This window comes from Physeter macrocephalus, chromosome 17 (assembly GCF_002837175.3).
Source record: "Physeter macrocephalus isolate SW-GA chromosome 17, ASM283717v5, whole genome shotgun sequence".
In the NCBI taxonomy this organism is placed as follows: domain Eukaryota; kingdom Metazoa; phylum Chordata; class Mammalia; order Artiodactyla; family Physeteridae; genus Physeter; species Physeter macrocephalus.
In genome coordinates, this window is record NC_041230.1 from 20,469,457 (window position 1) to 20,486,480 (window position 17,024).

Here is a 17,024-nt window from a genome sequence, read left to right on the forward strand (position 1 = left end):
GATCATGGTGACTTTGAGTAGGGTGGTAGTAGCAGTGGAGTTGGAGAAAAGTGGTGTGTTTGAGATGTGTTTTGGAGGTAGAGACAGTAGGACTTATTGGTGAGTTAGCAGTGTGTTAGAGAGGCAGACAGTACACTGTAATGTTTAAGAGATAGATGAGATTGCCCAGATTTGGATCCCTACTTTGCCACTTACTAGCTATATGATGTTTAGATAAGTTTTTTAACCACTCTGCATCTCAGTTTTCTCCTTAGTAAATGAGGATAGTTGTAGTAACCTACCTAATAGGGGTGTTTTGATCAGTAAATAATATGGCTACACAGTGTTCAATAATTGTTGTCTTTTTTGTTTGTTTTAGCTGTTACTGGTTATGAGGTTTGAAGGAGAAAGAGGAATCAAGGATAACTTACACATTTGGGGCCAGATCAAATGAGTGCACAGTATGGCATCTTAAAGAGATAAGAAATAGTGGTGTTGGGAAAGCTGGACAGCCTCATGTAAATCAATGAAATTAGAACACTCCCTCACACCAAATACAAAAAATAAACTCAAAATGTTTTAAAGACCTAAATATAAAACATTACACCATAAAACTCCTAGAAGAGAACATAGGCAAAACATTCTCTGACATAAATCATAGCAATATTTTCTTAAATCAGTCTCACAAAACAAAAGAAATAAAAACAAAAATAAACAAACGGGACCTAATCAAACTTGAAAGTTTTTGCACAACAAAGGAAAGCACCAACAAAACAAAAAGACAACCTATGGAATGCGAGAAAATATTTGCAAACAATGCAACCGACAAGGGGTTAATTTCCAAAATATACAAACAGCTGATACAACTTAATAACAAAAAAATACGAACAGCCCAACCAAAAAATGGGCAAAAGACTGAATAGACATGTCTCCAAAGAAGATATACAGGTGGCCAGCAGGCACATGAAAAGATGCTCAACTTTGCTAATTATTAGAGAATGACCATCATCAAAAAGTCTACAAATAATAAATGCTGGAGAGGGTGTGGAGAAAAGGGAACCCTCCTACGCTCTTGGTGGGAATGTAAACTGATACCGCCACTATGGAGAACACTATGGAGGTTCCTTAAAACACTAAAAATAGTTACCATATGGTCCAGCCAGTCCCACTCCTGGGTATATATTTTGGAAAAGACAAGAATTCTAATTCGAAAAGATGCATGTGCCCCAGTGTTCACTGCAGCACTATTTACAGTAGCCAAGACATGGATGCAACCTAAATGTCCATCGACAGATGAATGGATAAAGAAGATGTGGTACATATATACAATGGAATATTATTCAGCCATAAAAAAAGATTGAAATATTGCAATTTGCAGCAACATCGATAGACATAGAGAATATCATACTAAGTGACGTACATCAAGTATGATATCACTTATATGTGGAATCTAAAAAATAATACAAATGACTCTATATACAAAACAGAAGTAGACTCACAGATAGAAAACAAACTTACGGTTACCAAACGGGGAAAAGGGAGTGGAGCGATAAATTAGGAGTATGGGATTAACAGATACAAACTACTATACATAAAATAGATAAGCAAAAAGATTTACTGTATAGCACAGGGAACTATATTCAATATCTTGTAAAGACCTATAATGGAAAATAATCTGAAAAATATATGTATATGTATAACTGAATCACTTTGTGGTACACCTGAAACTAACACAATATTGTAAATCAACTATACTTCAATTAAAAAATAAAATTTAAAAAAGAGAGATAAGACATACTTTAAGGGTGAGTGAATTTAAGGATGGAAATCAGTAGTTCAGTTTTGTCCATGATAAGTTTAATGCTCCTATTAGATAACCAGGATCATGGGAGAGGAAGTGACAAGAATGGAACTTGTTTTGTGGGTATTTCACTTCTAAAACTTGCCCTCTTTCCACTCTTTGAGAGGCAGAGTAAGTGAGTGATTATGAGCACAGACTCTGCAGTCAGACTGCCTGGATCTGAATTCTAGCTCTATACATCCATATAGTGTAGTGTATTTACTAGCTTTATGACCTTGGATTAGTTACTTAAACTTTCTGCACCTCATTTTTGTTACCTGTAAAATGGGGATGGTTTGTTAAAGCACTTAGATCAGTGCCTCCTTACACACAGAATGTACGATGTTCTGTAAAGTGATTGTTGCTATTGTTGTTACTTTTCAGTCCTGAATGTAGCTATAGAAATGAAATGAGAAGAAGATTCAAGCAAGGTATTTTATGAAGGAAGGATTAACAGGATTTTGGTGACAAATTGGATATTGAGGGTAAAAGAGAGGAGTCAAAGATGGTTCAGAGGTTCTGAGCTAGAGTGAGTCTATTTGGGGTAGAGGTAAGGTTGATAAGGAGTTGAGTTTTAGACCTATTAACTTTGAAAATAGCCAAAAGAAAATGTCCAGAAAGCAGTTAAAAATGTGGGAACTAGATAGAACTCAAGAGAAAGTTCAAGACTAGAAATATAGATATGGAATCATCTGCTTAGAAGTGATAATGAAAGATACCAGAGTGAATGAGTTTGGTGAGAGAGAAAGAGAAAGAAGTGGGATGAATAGAACAAGGACTTAAAGGGTAAGGACTTCCATCTCACAGGCAAAGCAGGATAGATGGCAGAGTACAGAGCTAACAGAGACAAGGAAGGTAAGGAAATAGTGGTAGTCTATCTTTGAGAAATAAAGGGAGGGAAAACTGGGAAGGTGGTAAGTCATCTGAGGATTTCTTTGAAAAGATGTTTGGAATTATTTGGAGAAGAACTAGTCATAAAAAATGGGATAGTGGATGGTCCTAATGTCTTAGAATGGTGGAAGCCAGTGGGGTCTAGGGCAACATAGATGTTACAGCAAATCTCAACAAGGAAGAGAAAGCAGCTGCCCAAGATAGGTATGAAAACTGTAAGTACAGCTGCAGGAAATATTAGTGCCCTTTATTGGTACTATGTTTCAAATACTGTACTTGGCACTTTGTTCTCCCTGAATCCTCAGGATTCTCCGAAATATTGGAAACCACCTAAATGTTATCAAAATAAACATGGCTTGAATAAATTATGGCACATCCATATAATGTAATGTCTTTCAGCCATTTTTTTTAAACTAGGTAGATCTATACTGGCAAAGGAAGATATCAGTGGGATACTTTTCTGTGGTAATAAACACATTTGAAATCTTATCTATTGCAATAGACTAAACTCAAGGATGGGCACTGGGTTGTATTCATTTTGTAATATCAGGGTCTAGCGTGGATTCTTGTATGTCTTAACTATTGGTCAAATGAATAAGTGCATACATGCTTATAAAATGGAGAGCACTAGTACAACACTGGGCTTGAGTGTGTGTGTGTGTGTGTGCGCGCGCGTGTGTACTTTGTGAACCTAAAAGCAGAAAATATTATAATATTATTAAGGAAAATACCATTCAGAAATAGAAGGTATTAATTATTATTAGGCAGTTTTCAGAGAGACTTCATTGGTTTAGAGAGTAATTTTGGTGATTTGAAGAAAATTATGAAAATAGAGAAAAGATAGTTCCAACTTTGTCAGTGAAAGGAAGAAAATCGTTGGGGTGGGACAGGCCACGCACAATTCTTTTTGTGGGTGGAAATGGGGTGAAGTGTCCCGCTTGGGCTGGGGTTAAAGGCCTGAGCTCATTATGGTAGATGGTTTGCAAACTGGAACTTTCCGAAATGCTGACTTTTCAAATGAAAGAGTTCTTCAACCATCGAATAGTTTCCTAATCAGATGCTCACTATGATTCAACATGTGTAGTGGGCATTTTAGATCTGAGTGCTCTGTCATACAAATAGAAACAACATTGTCTTAAACAGGCCTGTGATTCAAAAAGAAGAAACCAATTTACCAATTAAGATCTGTAAGCTGCCTTATTTATTGTTAGTGGAATAACATCTGCATTCTAATATATGTATTTACTTGCTTTTTATTTAAAAACTCTAATTGCCCTGAAGATTATAGATAATGGCCCACTCTAAGGTTACTTCTTTTGATGAATGGGAGATTTCATCCAAGAAAAATAAAGCTTAATGTTTTCGTTTGTTAGAAATCTTGACGAGACTCTGAATAATTACTTTTTCTCATCCTTTTGAGTAACATCAACTTTTAAAGTCTTTATCAAATAAAAATAGAATTTATAGCATTTTTAATGTCTATTTATTTCTGTGAGGTTGTTCCATCATATTTTTCCTTATATATTCATTTAAATCACATTGAAGACTGCCTGAAATGGCATTTTCACGATGATTCTGGGAACCATCCTTTGACTGTATGTTATTTACTGGTGATATATGTATTCTGGTGTTTCTTGCCTTCTATCATACATAAATTCTACTGGCATATTGAATACCGTAGAGAGGAACTGACTGATAGTAAATCAAATGTTTTACAGCATACTATTGGGAATGTTGGATTCATTACTATGAAGAAATTATATTTGATCACAATTTTCAGAGCTTCCTAATACTGTAATTTATTGGTGCTTCTTAATGTTCTGTGTTAGTTATATACAAGCTCAAAACTGGATTCACTTTAGCAATGCATAATATATGCTATAGTCAATCTTTTCCACACACACAGAAAGTAGCAAATATCCAACACTATGTTTGATTAGAACTATTAAGTCCAACAGCTTGTATTTAACTAACATGGTGGTAATTATATAGTCAACTGGGTAGTTCATTCTCTACTGTAGAAGCTATGTATTAGAATAAAGCTATTTTGATGTATCAGGTGCCAAAGGAAAATTGGCTAACAAGAAAGGGAATAGCTTTATGTGGTGAAGATGTCAAATGAACAGTTTTAACTCACAGTCATTTTTTTAGAGAATATGTAAGTTAGGTTTTTATTTTTAGTTTCCACTCTTCCCTTCATAGTTAAATGATGGAAAATGACTCTCGGTCCCCAAACTACTCTTATGCATCATTCAAAATAGCCCTGACAGGCTAGCCCCTCTGGTAGTGGTGAGATTTATGGCTTTCCATTCCTTGGTGTTCCATTACTCTGTCTACACCATCAAAGTGATTAGTAGGCAGTGGAGAGCAAGGCAAGAGAGGCAACTGCTTAGAGCCAGCTGGTGTCCATTGTCTTAATGAACTGCTTAGAGATGGTTGATATTGTCCTTGATTCTCATTATAGTTGATGATGAACAGATCTTTTAAAATGTTCCCCCCTCCCTTATTCTGTATTACAGGGCCCACTGGAAAATGATTTGGTTGTTTATGTAGCGCTCATAGCAGAAAGCCAACGGTATGAAATCCAGATGGGTGGCATGCTCTTTTGAGGGGGAGGGAAGGGGATTGATTGCTTTAGGCTTATAATATTGAGTGTGGTGGTAGAAATTAACTTCATAGACCCCTTCACAGGGTTTCAAGGATGTCACTAATGTCACTTTAGGTGCCAGAATAACATTCTTTTCATGTTTAAAAATAATTTTGTTTTAGTTGGTGTTAATTAAAGTCTGTGACCAGTGCCAGTGTTGCCTGGTGTGTAGGTTTGAGAAATTAATGCAAACAAATTATGGGGATCCCCCAAGTTAGCGCTTACCTCTCTGCCAGCCCCCAAAGCTCACAGCTAATGCTTTGTGAAGAACCCAAGAGGGCTCTGGATTCCAGTGCAGATGACATATTGCTGACATTAACAAATGAATAATGTGCTCCAAACTAGCATAGTCGTTCCCCTTTTCTCCTCCTCCTTCACCATTGTCCATACAAATGCATTACTGAAAATGTCTCTTTTTTTCCCTGTGTTTTTTAGCCTTCAAGTTTTCCTCAACACATATGGTATTCAGACTCAAACTCCTCAACAGGTAGAACCCATTCAGATCTGGGCCCAGCAGGAGCTTGTGAAAGTAAGTGATTCTGCTTCTTTACTGTCTCCTTTGTGTAGGTACTAGAGCATGATGATTACACTTAGTTTATAGTCAAGAAGCATATTTAAAAATCCAATTCTAAGATAGGGTCATTGATCCAAAGTCTTTCTGATTAAGCTGAGAGACCCATTTTATCAGACACTGTTACTGAAACACAACTGCATTGTGTGTGTGCATTATATTCATAGGTCTTGTTGATTTCTGCTCCTTGCTAAAGTCTATTACTAACCTGGACTGACCACTTAAATAACAAATCAGCCTTAGTTTTAGTGGTGGTGTATAAAATTAACCTTTACATTTGATTTATTTTCCCTTTTATTAACTATTAAAGAAATCTTCTCACCTAAATATTATTGGTAATAACTACTTCCCTTTTTCTCTTGCCTTACTATTTGGAGTCTGAAGTAATTCCTATCCTCTTTGGTTTGCTGGGTCTCAAAATAATTATAAAGTGACATCTGAATTTATCTTTGATGCAGTTACATACCTATTGGATTGGATTAAAAGATGACTTTTGAGGCCTTTTGTATGCACTGCCCTGCAGCATATGCCTGAGTTTAGGAATATAACTGCTCATTAGGGATGGGAAATTGTTGATCTCCACTAATTATTTTTAAACCACTGTTTTTATTTGGTAATCATTAAAAACAGTACAGGAACAAAGTCTGCAGTATTTGGTGGAAATGTTTAGAATAGTCTCTCTCAAGTGATCAAGATTATGTCAGTTAAGTTGATAAAAATGTTTTTGATTAAAACCTTGATGTTACAACAAAGAATAAAAGCTCAGAGAAGTGAGGTGCACATTGCAGGGAAAATGCAAGGCCCCAGAGTTGTTGCTAATCAGACTGGACTTCATGCATTGGCAACAAAACCAGAACCTGGATGTTAGGTCACCCAGAGCACCAGCTCTTCAAAAGTCCCTAACAAATTAGAGCTCTTTTCTCCCCCTCGATTAAAGAGACATGGCTAAAAATGCAAGGAACCCTGGAGTAGGTAACACTTTAATATCACACTAAGAAGTAAACGATGGAAAGCTAGGTTTCATTGTAGAAGAGGATAAATGAGGCCAAGAGGGAAGTAAGGATCCACAAGGCAAGGAGAGGAGGCTGTATGGAAGGGCAGAAAATCTAAGGTTGTAACACTGTGCACTTATCATTCAGGTGCAGGCTGTATTTGCTGATACACTTTTATGGCCTCTCACTGAAAGCTCCAGAGAATGGTAACAAAGGTTATTATACTTTGATAAACATGCTCTCAAAACAAATTAACCTGAATCTGTTTCTTCAGGCCTAATGTATATTAGCACCTCTTTCTGGTAGCATCTGTACTCGACCAGACAACATGCAATCAAGATTTAAAAGACCAACATGGCTCCAAATAACTTGAATGTGGCATTTTATTCATTCATTCATCAGTAGCACCTGCTCTGTGCAGAGTACTGTGTGGGGCACACAGATAAAATGACTCTGTCCCTGTTCTCAGTCGGTGACCTCTGGGTCTGTTGGGATGACAGAAAAAATAGTTAATGACAATCCACTTTGATCGGTGCTATGATAGATGTTAGTACAAGATGCTGAGGAGTCACAGAGGTGGTAGGAAGCATTCTGTTACAAAGTGAAGACTTATAACAAGTCCTGACTTATTTTATACTTTGTTGTTTTAAAGATGGCATTAACACATGATTTACAATTTGGGTGTGTGTTGTGGCTAAAAAGACAGATTTGTGACCAGGAGCCCAGCTTCTCTGTGCACGTGTCAGGATGGAAAATTCTCTGTGGCTACAGCCTCTGTGTTTCAAGCTAGCTGCATTTTGGGATTCACCCTCGAAGATATACTGCCGACTACATTGCTTCTTATAGTCTACCTTTTAAAAGTGAAAATGTTCCCTCAAATCTTAGTTAATACACATATTCTTATGCCAATGGCTGCTTATTCTCTTCTGAGAAGTTGCACCCTTCCTCAGCCCACTGAAGAGGGTGTGAGGGCAGACAGCTGAGGGCAAGGCTTTCACTGTGTGTGGTTAATGTTTCATAATGTGGTAACTGTGGTTTGATTTGCCTCATGGGAGATCTGAATACAGTGCAGATCTAGAATGAAGTATTTCTGTACTTCCAGGTGGTTTGGTCCCTGCTATGTATTTCAGTGCATTAAATGGTGTGAATGTAGGGATGGTATTATCTGTACCCTAGAATTCAGGGAGCATTCTGCATCTGATTACTTAATTGTCATAGACCTTCTCTACCATGGTTCAGAAAGTTAAGGAAAATGCTTTTACTATAATAGAGTAGTATTTAAAGATTTCCTTTAAATCTACCTAGATCAGTACATTTTAACTTGTGCATGGTTGATTAATATAATCATTTGCCTAAAAGAAGAAATCTAAAGTAGTTTAGGCATAAATATTAATTTAAGGGAAAGTGGTCTCCATCTAGTGCTGTGCACTGTAGTTTCAGTGTAGCTATACAATGCTATACAATGCTTATAGAGTACTTTTTCTAGCCAGTGGACTTTGTCTAAAACCACTGCTGTTCCAGAATTAATATGCACAGCACATGTGGCTCAGGAGGACATTCACTTGCTCCCTCATTCATACATCAAGTATTTCCTGAGCACCAGCTGTATGCCAGGCACAGTGCCAACTCAGGGGGTGCTATTTTCTAGGAACATTCAATGCAGAAGGAGAAGGAGACAGAGCTAACTCTGACATACATGCGTACACCATGGCAGAATGAACAGAGCTCTGGTGATGACATTAATTTTGTATATGTTGAGGTTGATATTTGAAATCAGTTCAAATGATAATCAGTAGATTGGGTAGAGGCAGTTGGTTTGATTTTCCATTAGGTTAGATTTCTACTTCTCATCAGATACAAAAATAAATTCCAGACAGATTAAAGATTTAAATATTTTTTAATGATTTAGATATCACTAAAAAAAAATAGAAGAACAGTTTACAACTTTGTGAGGGGAAGTCCATTCTTAGAGTAACACCAGTGCCAAAACGTGATTAAGAAAGTGATTGACAGATTTAACTAAATATAGTTGAAGGTAGCATAAACAACCTGGCACATCAAAGGTGCTTGTGAAATTTCCTAGCAGAAAAATGTTTAGATTGAAATACCAAATGCTGAAGTGATGTTTGAACTACTATGCAGTCATTCTCACATTTCATAACAACATTAAAGATGAGCAAATTGAGTAAAATATTTGATAAAATGGTAATATTCTTAACATACCAAGATCTTTTACAAATGAAAAAGAATGACAAATGCCCAGTAGACAGGGGAAAAAAGGAAAAAGTGCATAGAACATACAAATAGCTATTAAATGTATGGGAAAATGGTCCACCACAAAATATTTGAATACAGTTGTTTAAAACTAAAATGAAATGTCATTGTGACTCAAGAGAATGACAGAAATGGCCTATGCATAGTTAATGTCGATGTAATTGGTCCATTATTTCTGGAGGATGACCTACCTGGCAGTATGTTTGAAAGAGAATGTGTATTCTCTTTGATCCATCAAGTCTAAGAAATTATCCTGCAGAAGTAATAGTATACTGTCCAAAGTTGGTTACAGAATTAGTTTTGAAATAACAAAAAATTGGGAGCTACCTTCATCTGGGGATCCATGTTAAACAGGGTAAGGAGACTTCTTGATTGGATTAAGTGCTCGGCTCTGGCACTGATTAACCCCTAGTTCATTCCAAGTTTATCTGTTTTTACTTTGTAGAAAAACAATATTAAGTTTAAAAAAATGGAACACCAGATTATATAGTATATGAACCCATTTATGTAAATATATATACATATATGTGTGTATGTGATATGGGTATTTATCTATGCACTGTTAAAAATCTGTAACCCTATCTTATGCTTCTGGTGTTTCTTAGGAATCACACAATAAATTACACTCCTTTTAACACATACCAAAGTGAAATAGTTGTTGCCTAAGGGGTTACGAAAGTAACAGGACCATTCACTTGTAGCATATGGATTAAATTTTTCATAAAATTCATATAATAGGAAAAATCAGTAAAGACATTTCCATGTTGGTGGGAAATAATTGAAGGTGGGAATCTGGTAGAAGTTATGTGGCCCTGTTTTTTAAAACTTTAAAGAGCCAAAATTTTTATCACAGAGGAAGCATTTGTTTCTCTGTGTGCTTGTATGAATCAGATAGAGCCATGCAAGTTATAAATTCATGACATGACAGTGTAAGAACAATGTCAAATTTTAGAATGTTGCTAAATGGATCTGCAAAAGTTTTGCTCTCTAATCTCCCAGTGCCCCCAAATCTAAGTTGATGTCATTAGCTGGCTTGTTTTCCTACAAGTCCATTGAATAAAGTTTCCCTGGCCTCTTTTTCTCTGGAGAAATCAGAAATTAGCAGGGCATTAGTCGAGGGGGGAAAGGGGGGCCAAAAAGGAAAAGCATGAATTTTTGTCTGGCTCTGATTTACACATTTGTGTCTTACAGGCTTATTTCCATCTGGGGATCAATGAAAAATTAGGACTCTGCGGAAGGCCAGATAGGCCCATTGGCTGCCTCGGTACATCAAAGGTACTCATGAAATTTCCTTGTAGAGCAGTGTTCAGATTGTAATACCACAGATGGGAATGATGTTTGACCTGCTATACTTCCATTCTCACATTTCATCATATACTTGGGCTAATTATCTGAATTATTATTTTCTACAAGTAAATATCAATAATTAGTTTTGTGTGATACCATGAACTCTTCTAAAAATAGATAAGCATCTCACTGCTCTATTATCTCTGAGCCTTGTAAGATACCTGATTATAGTAGTATTTCCTCAAACGGAGGCTTTTTCCCTTATAGTAGAGGTGGACTACTTTATTAGCATATTGAGTCAATCAAGAAGCTGTACCTTCTTAATATTATGTAGATTTTATAAGATTATTTTGTTTGCTTATTCAGAATTAAACATCAGTTTTAATTTTTATTAGGACTTGTAGTACTGGACCTTTGCCTTTGGTCTGTTTTTTTAATTTATTTATTTATTTATTTTTCATTTTTAAAAAAAAATTTATCCCTTACAGATTTATCGCATTCTAGGAAAGACTGTGGTTTGTTACCCTATCATCTTTGACCTAAGTGATTTCTACATGTCTCAAGATGTTTTACTGCTGATAGATGACATAAAGGTAACTTCAGAACACCTTTTAATTGAAACGGGATGACTTTGTTTCTAGTGATTTCTGTCGTATGTTGTTAAATTAAGTGCTCCTGGGTCTATGATACTGGGTTAATACAGTATCAAATATGAAAGTAAAACAACATCTGCATAGCTTTGGGGAGTTAAATTACTTGCAGCGTTAGAATAATAGATGTATTCTGTTTTATATAAAGTTGTATGACTTTACTTGTCTACCTTCTACAAATGGAACAAAAGGATATATACTGTAGTTGTAAAAGCAGAGGGGGAACTGTTTTGGAAACGATGTTCATACGACAGTAAGTTTATTCCTTTTTGAACAAAAGTTGAGTTACCAAAATGATTTTATTTATGAAGAATTTCAAGTAAAACCTCACCTAACTCATTATACCCACTCAGTTAAAATCTCCTCCACTCCCTTTTCCATTTGCAGAGTAGAAGAGCTTAGGGTCATGGCCCAGAGCATGAAGTCTGGAGCCAGATTTCATTTGTTAACATCTTGACTCTACTGTTTACCAGCTCTGTGATCTTGGGCAAGTTAGTTAACTTCTCTGTGTACCTGTTTTCTCATCTGTATAACTGAATAGGACTGTCCTGAGGATTAGGAGTTCATATATGCAAAGCCCTCAGAATAGTGCCTGGCACGTAGTGAAGTGTTATGTATGTCTTTGATGGGATGATGATGATAATGATAATAGAAATTGAGTCAAATAAAGAACTCTTCATGTTTCCAATGTTCTGTATAGATTCACCCCAATTTCTTCTACCTGCTATACCTGCTATACCTGCTAAATCTACAGTAACGTGGAGTGAGAATTAATCTTCTGGATGATAACCCTGGGTTGATTTTCCTTCCCCGGGACCATTCTTGAACTGTATTTATTAGGCCTCAAAAAAAAGTCGGGGGGGGGGGTGCAGCCTTAAAACATGTGCGATCTGACTATTTTTAAGAAAGAAGTTTAAAATCAAAATGGTTTATAGCTTAACTTGTATGTATTAGAACATTTCTACCCCTAAGTAGTCTATCTTATCCAAGGTTTGATTGTGAATTATCTTGATGTAGAAAAGTTTTGTTAGCTCTTTGCCACTAATGGTTAAGCATCCTGATTAGCTCAGATACTGTGCCATTACATCCTGCCTCATTCTTATGTTTTAATAGAATGCACTACAGTTTATTAAGCAATACTGGAAAATGCATGGACATCCAGTTTTCCTTGTTCTCATCCGGGAAGACAATATAAGGTAGGTGGATGAAAGAGTTGAGGTGCATGCATCTCATCACCGTTAACACTGTGAACCCTTTGGAAGCAGGGCCTCCTTGTATTTTTATATCCATCTCAGCGTGTGACAGAGTGTTTTGCGTATGTAAAGGGTACTTAGTACTAGATTATTAATTTCTCATTCTGTTGTTAATATGCACATTTTGTTTATCTGTTTATATTTTTCAGAGGTAGCCGATTCAATCCCATATTAGATATGCTGGCAGGTTTTAAGAAAGGAGTGGTTGGAGGAGTCAAAGTTCATGTTGATCGTCTACAGGTAGTCTTCTGAATTTCAGTGTTTCTGTTTCCAGCACAATTAATCCACAGATACTATGGATTCTTAATTATATTCTGTGGAAGATTTTTGTCTGAAGGTTTTATTCTGTCTACCTTCCCATTCCTATTGTCATCACCCTGTTTATCTGATCCCTCCAATCTGATGCTTGAGCAATTGCAGTGGTTTCTCACCAGAATTTCAGACTTTAAGAGATCATCTCTGACCTCATTTTTGCATTTGAGGAAGCTGGGGTCCAGAGTGGTGAAGTGACCTGTTGTATAATCTCAGGTTCTTTGACTCCCTGGTCCAGCGCTCTGTTCCCTACCACACAGTGACATCCAACCTGTAGATAATCCTTGTTCCATTCAGAATTTTACAGCATTATTTTCATAGCTCCTAAATAACAGAAGCCCTTTGTGGTTCCCTATAACCATAGCAGCCTCTCTGCACACAGTTATCTCCTACTAAACATTCGTTCTGCTTCAGCCAATACAGATTACTTACTGTGTTCTCAACTTTGTGAGGTTCTGCCCCTTTGTGCTCACTCCATTTCCTCTGCCTGGAGTAGCTTCCCTTCTTTCAACATCACTGGGCTTTGAAGTCTTACCAAACTTTAAAGACCAGTTCTGCAGAATCACTCAGACCAGAAATGATACTTTTCTTTTTTAATATCCTTTTATGGCCTTTAACATAAACTATTCAAATTGTAGTCCATTATTGACTGATTTCCTTTAAAAAGTTGTGATCATTCCATAGTCTTTTATGTAGTAGATGCTCAATATTGAGTAAGAAAGAGGAAAATTTATAAAGAGGGACCTGTGTATGTCATGTGCTAAATGGCATGTTTACATAGTCATTCAGTGGTATTGGCTTGGCCAAAAAGTTCATTCGGGTTTTTCCATAAGATGTTACAGAAATGAACTTTTTGACCAACCTAATATTTTGCATACTTGATTGATTTTTACCTAAGTTTTTATCTTTTCCCCTTATTTTTTATTGTTTTGTCTTTTTGTAATGCTTCGTGGGGCAATTTCTTTGTTATTTATCATGTAGCTCCTCTGTTGAGTTTTGTGTTTTGGCTATCATGTTTTTAATTTTCCCTTTCATAGTATCTTGTCCTTTTTTGCCTGGGTATTATATTTTGTCTTATCCTTCTGAGAACATTAACTAGAGAGCTTTGGAAATTTTTCCTTTCTACATTATCTCTTTCAGGTTTTTTTTCTCTGTTTTTGGGGGCTCAGTCTTTCATGTTGGAGACATTTATCAGATGTCTGGTAATCTTTAGCTATCCCTTCATTTTTAAGAGTGAAAGAATAAAAAGTTCATTGGAAGCTGTGTGTTTGGGAACAAGGATCGTTGTCATGATGAATTTACTTGTAAGGTAGTCTGGTGGCAAAGGCCCTTTTTGCTGGGGAAACCCCAGGTGCCAATATCTGGAGATTTTTTTCTCCTCTGCTCTTCACTTTCCCCAGAAAGTAAACATTTAGCCTTCTGCTTGAAGGACATACATTTTGCTTCCATGTCCTGAGAGCAGGGTTGGGGAGGGGAGCCAGGGATTTTGCACTGTGCTGTATGTTATCAGAAACATCTCTCATTGGGACAGCTGTTTCACAAGTTGTCTCTCTCTACCAATGCAGATTCAGAAGACAATAAAACAGTACATTATCAAATTGTCCAGGATACTTACAACAGCACAGATTATTTTCACGTAGACAGCACAAGTGGCTTAATTCTGACAGCACAGATGCTGGACCACGAGTTCATGCAACACTGCACTTTGAAAGTCAGAGCAACGGATAATGGCTTCCCATCACTAAGCAGCGAACTCTTTGTTTATATCTACATCTTGGACATAAATGAGAGCTCTCCAATTTTTAATCAGCTCATTTATGAGTCTTTCACTTAATCCATTGTTTAATCTTTTTATCTTCTGCTCTCTGCTGTGCCCTATATGTACCCTTGAATACAGAGTCTTAACCAGAGAATAAGCCTCTTTCCATCTTGTAAAACTGAAACTCTATACCCATTAAACAACCCCTCATACCCCCATACCAGCCTTTGTCTTCTCTTTAATATAGTAAATAAAAATGGCACCTATGTAACTTCTCTGGGATTTTATTTCAGGCCCTTCCAAATGTCCTTAGCCTATGGTCCACAATCTCTCTCATCACTGGGCCTCAGCGTCACTTCCTAGCTGCATCACCCAGGACATGTCTTCATGCAGTTCATTCCCAGCCCTGCTTTCTAGTCCCCAAGTATACCGAGTACTTTCAAAATCTTTAATGAAGTTGATTTTTTTTTTCCTGCTCATGCTGTTACTGTATTCTAGAATTGCCTTTTTCTTTTTTTCCTCCTAAGTCATACTTTAATTTTATAACTTAGGTCAATGTCACCTCTTTAGCGAAGTCTCCAAGACTGGAATTAATTTCTCCTTCCAGTGTGTTTCTGTGGCATTTTCCTTGAGCTTTGCTGTAGCTCTTATTTTAGGTATGGCTAGTTTCTTGTGTCTGTTTCTCTGTGTAGATTAAAAACTCTGTCAGACCAGGCTTTACTCATCTCTGCATTCCCAGAGTACTCTGCTCACTACTGTTCTCTCTGTAAGAAGTATGTAAATATTGGTTCATTGATTCAAGAAATATTTACTGAGTGCCCTCTCTAGGCAGTAGACATACAATGGTGAAAAAAATATACAAGGTCCCTGATCTCATGAGACTTATTCTAGTAGGGGAGCAGAACCAAATATAAAGCCAGATGGGGGGGCAGAATAATGGGGTGGAGTACAGTCTTGGGTGGTATGTTCAGTTGGAAAAGGCCTGGTGGGATATAATTGAATATCACTGAGCAGGATACCTTTTTGAATATTATATTGCATTTGACACATATATATCAATATTAAGTTATTTAAATACCATCAGAACTGAGGTATTAATGCCTCGCAAATTAATTACAATACTTTTTATAAAACTAATTCAGCCAAGATTTTATAATACCTATACATGGAGTATAACCTTTAAAAATTGTGACTCACTATACTGTATACCTGTAACTTATATAATATTGTACATCAACTATACTTCAATTAAAAAAAAACTAATTCAGGACCCTGTGCAACCAATTGAATTTTTTAAATTGAAAGCTCTAAAGCTTATTAATGGAATGGAATCTAGAACTTGTCTGTTAGTTCAGATTAAACATTTACTTTATGAGCTGAATTAAGGTGGGTAGGCTAATAAAAATAGAAAATATTAAATCAAAATTATTTTTCTTATGTTTTCAGTATTGGCTATCAGCTTTGAGAGTTAAAAATTCTTAACTCTTTTTTTCATAACCCACATTACAATCCATTACCAAATCCAATTTTCTCTACTTGCAGATTACATCCAGAATCTAACCACTTCCCTTCACCTCTAGCACTAACATCATGGTCCAAGCTGCATCGTCTGTCACCTAGATTTTTATAGTAGTCTCCTAAATTCCTATTGGCCATAACACAATTATTAGCTTCTTCCTACTCTACCTGGTCATAGGGCAGTTAGATTATGTCACATATCATAAGCCTCTAATGACCTCCGCTCTCACACTAAGTGAAAACCAGAGTTCTTCCAATAGTGATGCCCATGGTCTGGACCTTCTTCTCTGACCTCATCTCCTACCATTCTCCCCTATCTACTCTACTCAACCACACTGTCCTCTTTAGTACTCCTAAAACATACCCAGCATGCTCCTGCCTCAGGACCTTTACACTTGCTGTTCACTCATTCCTCAGATCCATATTGTTGACTTCAGTCTCTACTTAAATGTCAACCTATTAGAGAAGTCTTTTCCAATCACCTATAAAATGGCAAACCTGCCTCTTCCTACTTCTCTGCCCCAGCATTCCCCATCCCCTACCTTTCGTATTTCAACTTTGCACTTATCATCTGACATAGCATACTTAGGGTTTTTTTTTGTTTTTTTGTTCTTTTTAAACATCTTTATTAGAGTATAATTGCTTTACAATGGTGTGTTAGTTTCTGCTTTATAACAAAGTGAATCAGTTATACATATACATATGTCCCCATACCTCTTCCCTCTTGCATCTCCCTCCCTCCTACCCTCCCTATCCCACCCATCTAGGTGGTCACAAAGCACCAAGCTGATCTCCCTGTGCTATGCGGCTGCTTCCCACTAGCTGTCTATTTTACGTTTAGTAGTGTATATATGTCCATGACACTCTCTCACTTTGTCCGAGCTTACTCTTCCCCCTCCCTGTATCCTCAAGTCCGTTCTCTAGTAGGTCTCTGTCTTTATACCAGTTTTGCCCCTAGGTTCTTCTTGACCTTTTTTTTTTTTTAGATTCCGTATATATGTGTTAGCATACGGTATTTGTTTTCCTCTTTCTGACTTACTTCACTTTGTAT

General features: G+C 36.7%; 1 protein-coding gene across 1 annotated transcript in view; it reads left to right on the forward strand.

Annotated features, from left to right (window-relative positions):
- PHKB (phosphorylase kinase regulatory subunit beta) overlaps positions 1–17,024 on the forward strand; it is a 205,263-nt gene that overhangs the window by 149,306 nt on the left and 38,933 nt on the right. Inside the window, exons 18-23 of the mRNA XM_028477729.2 lie at positions 5,230–5,285; positions 5,793–5,886; positions 10,386–10,469; positions 10,970–11,074; positions 12,245–12,327; positions 12,534–12,624. Coding sequence (XP_028333530.1) covers positions 5,230–5,285; positions 5,793–5,886; positions 10,386–10,469; positions 10,970–11,074; positions 12,245–12,327; positions 12,534–12,624 — 513 coding nt within the window. The remainder of the gene's footprint in view (positions 1–5,229; positions 5,286–5,792; positions 5,887–10,385; positions 10,470–10,969; positions 11,075–12,244; positions 12,328–12,533; positions 12,625–17,024) is intronic.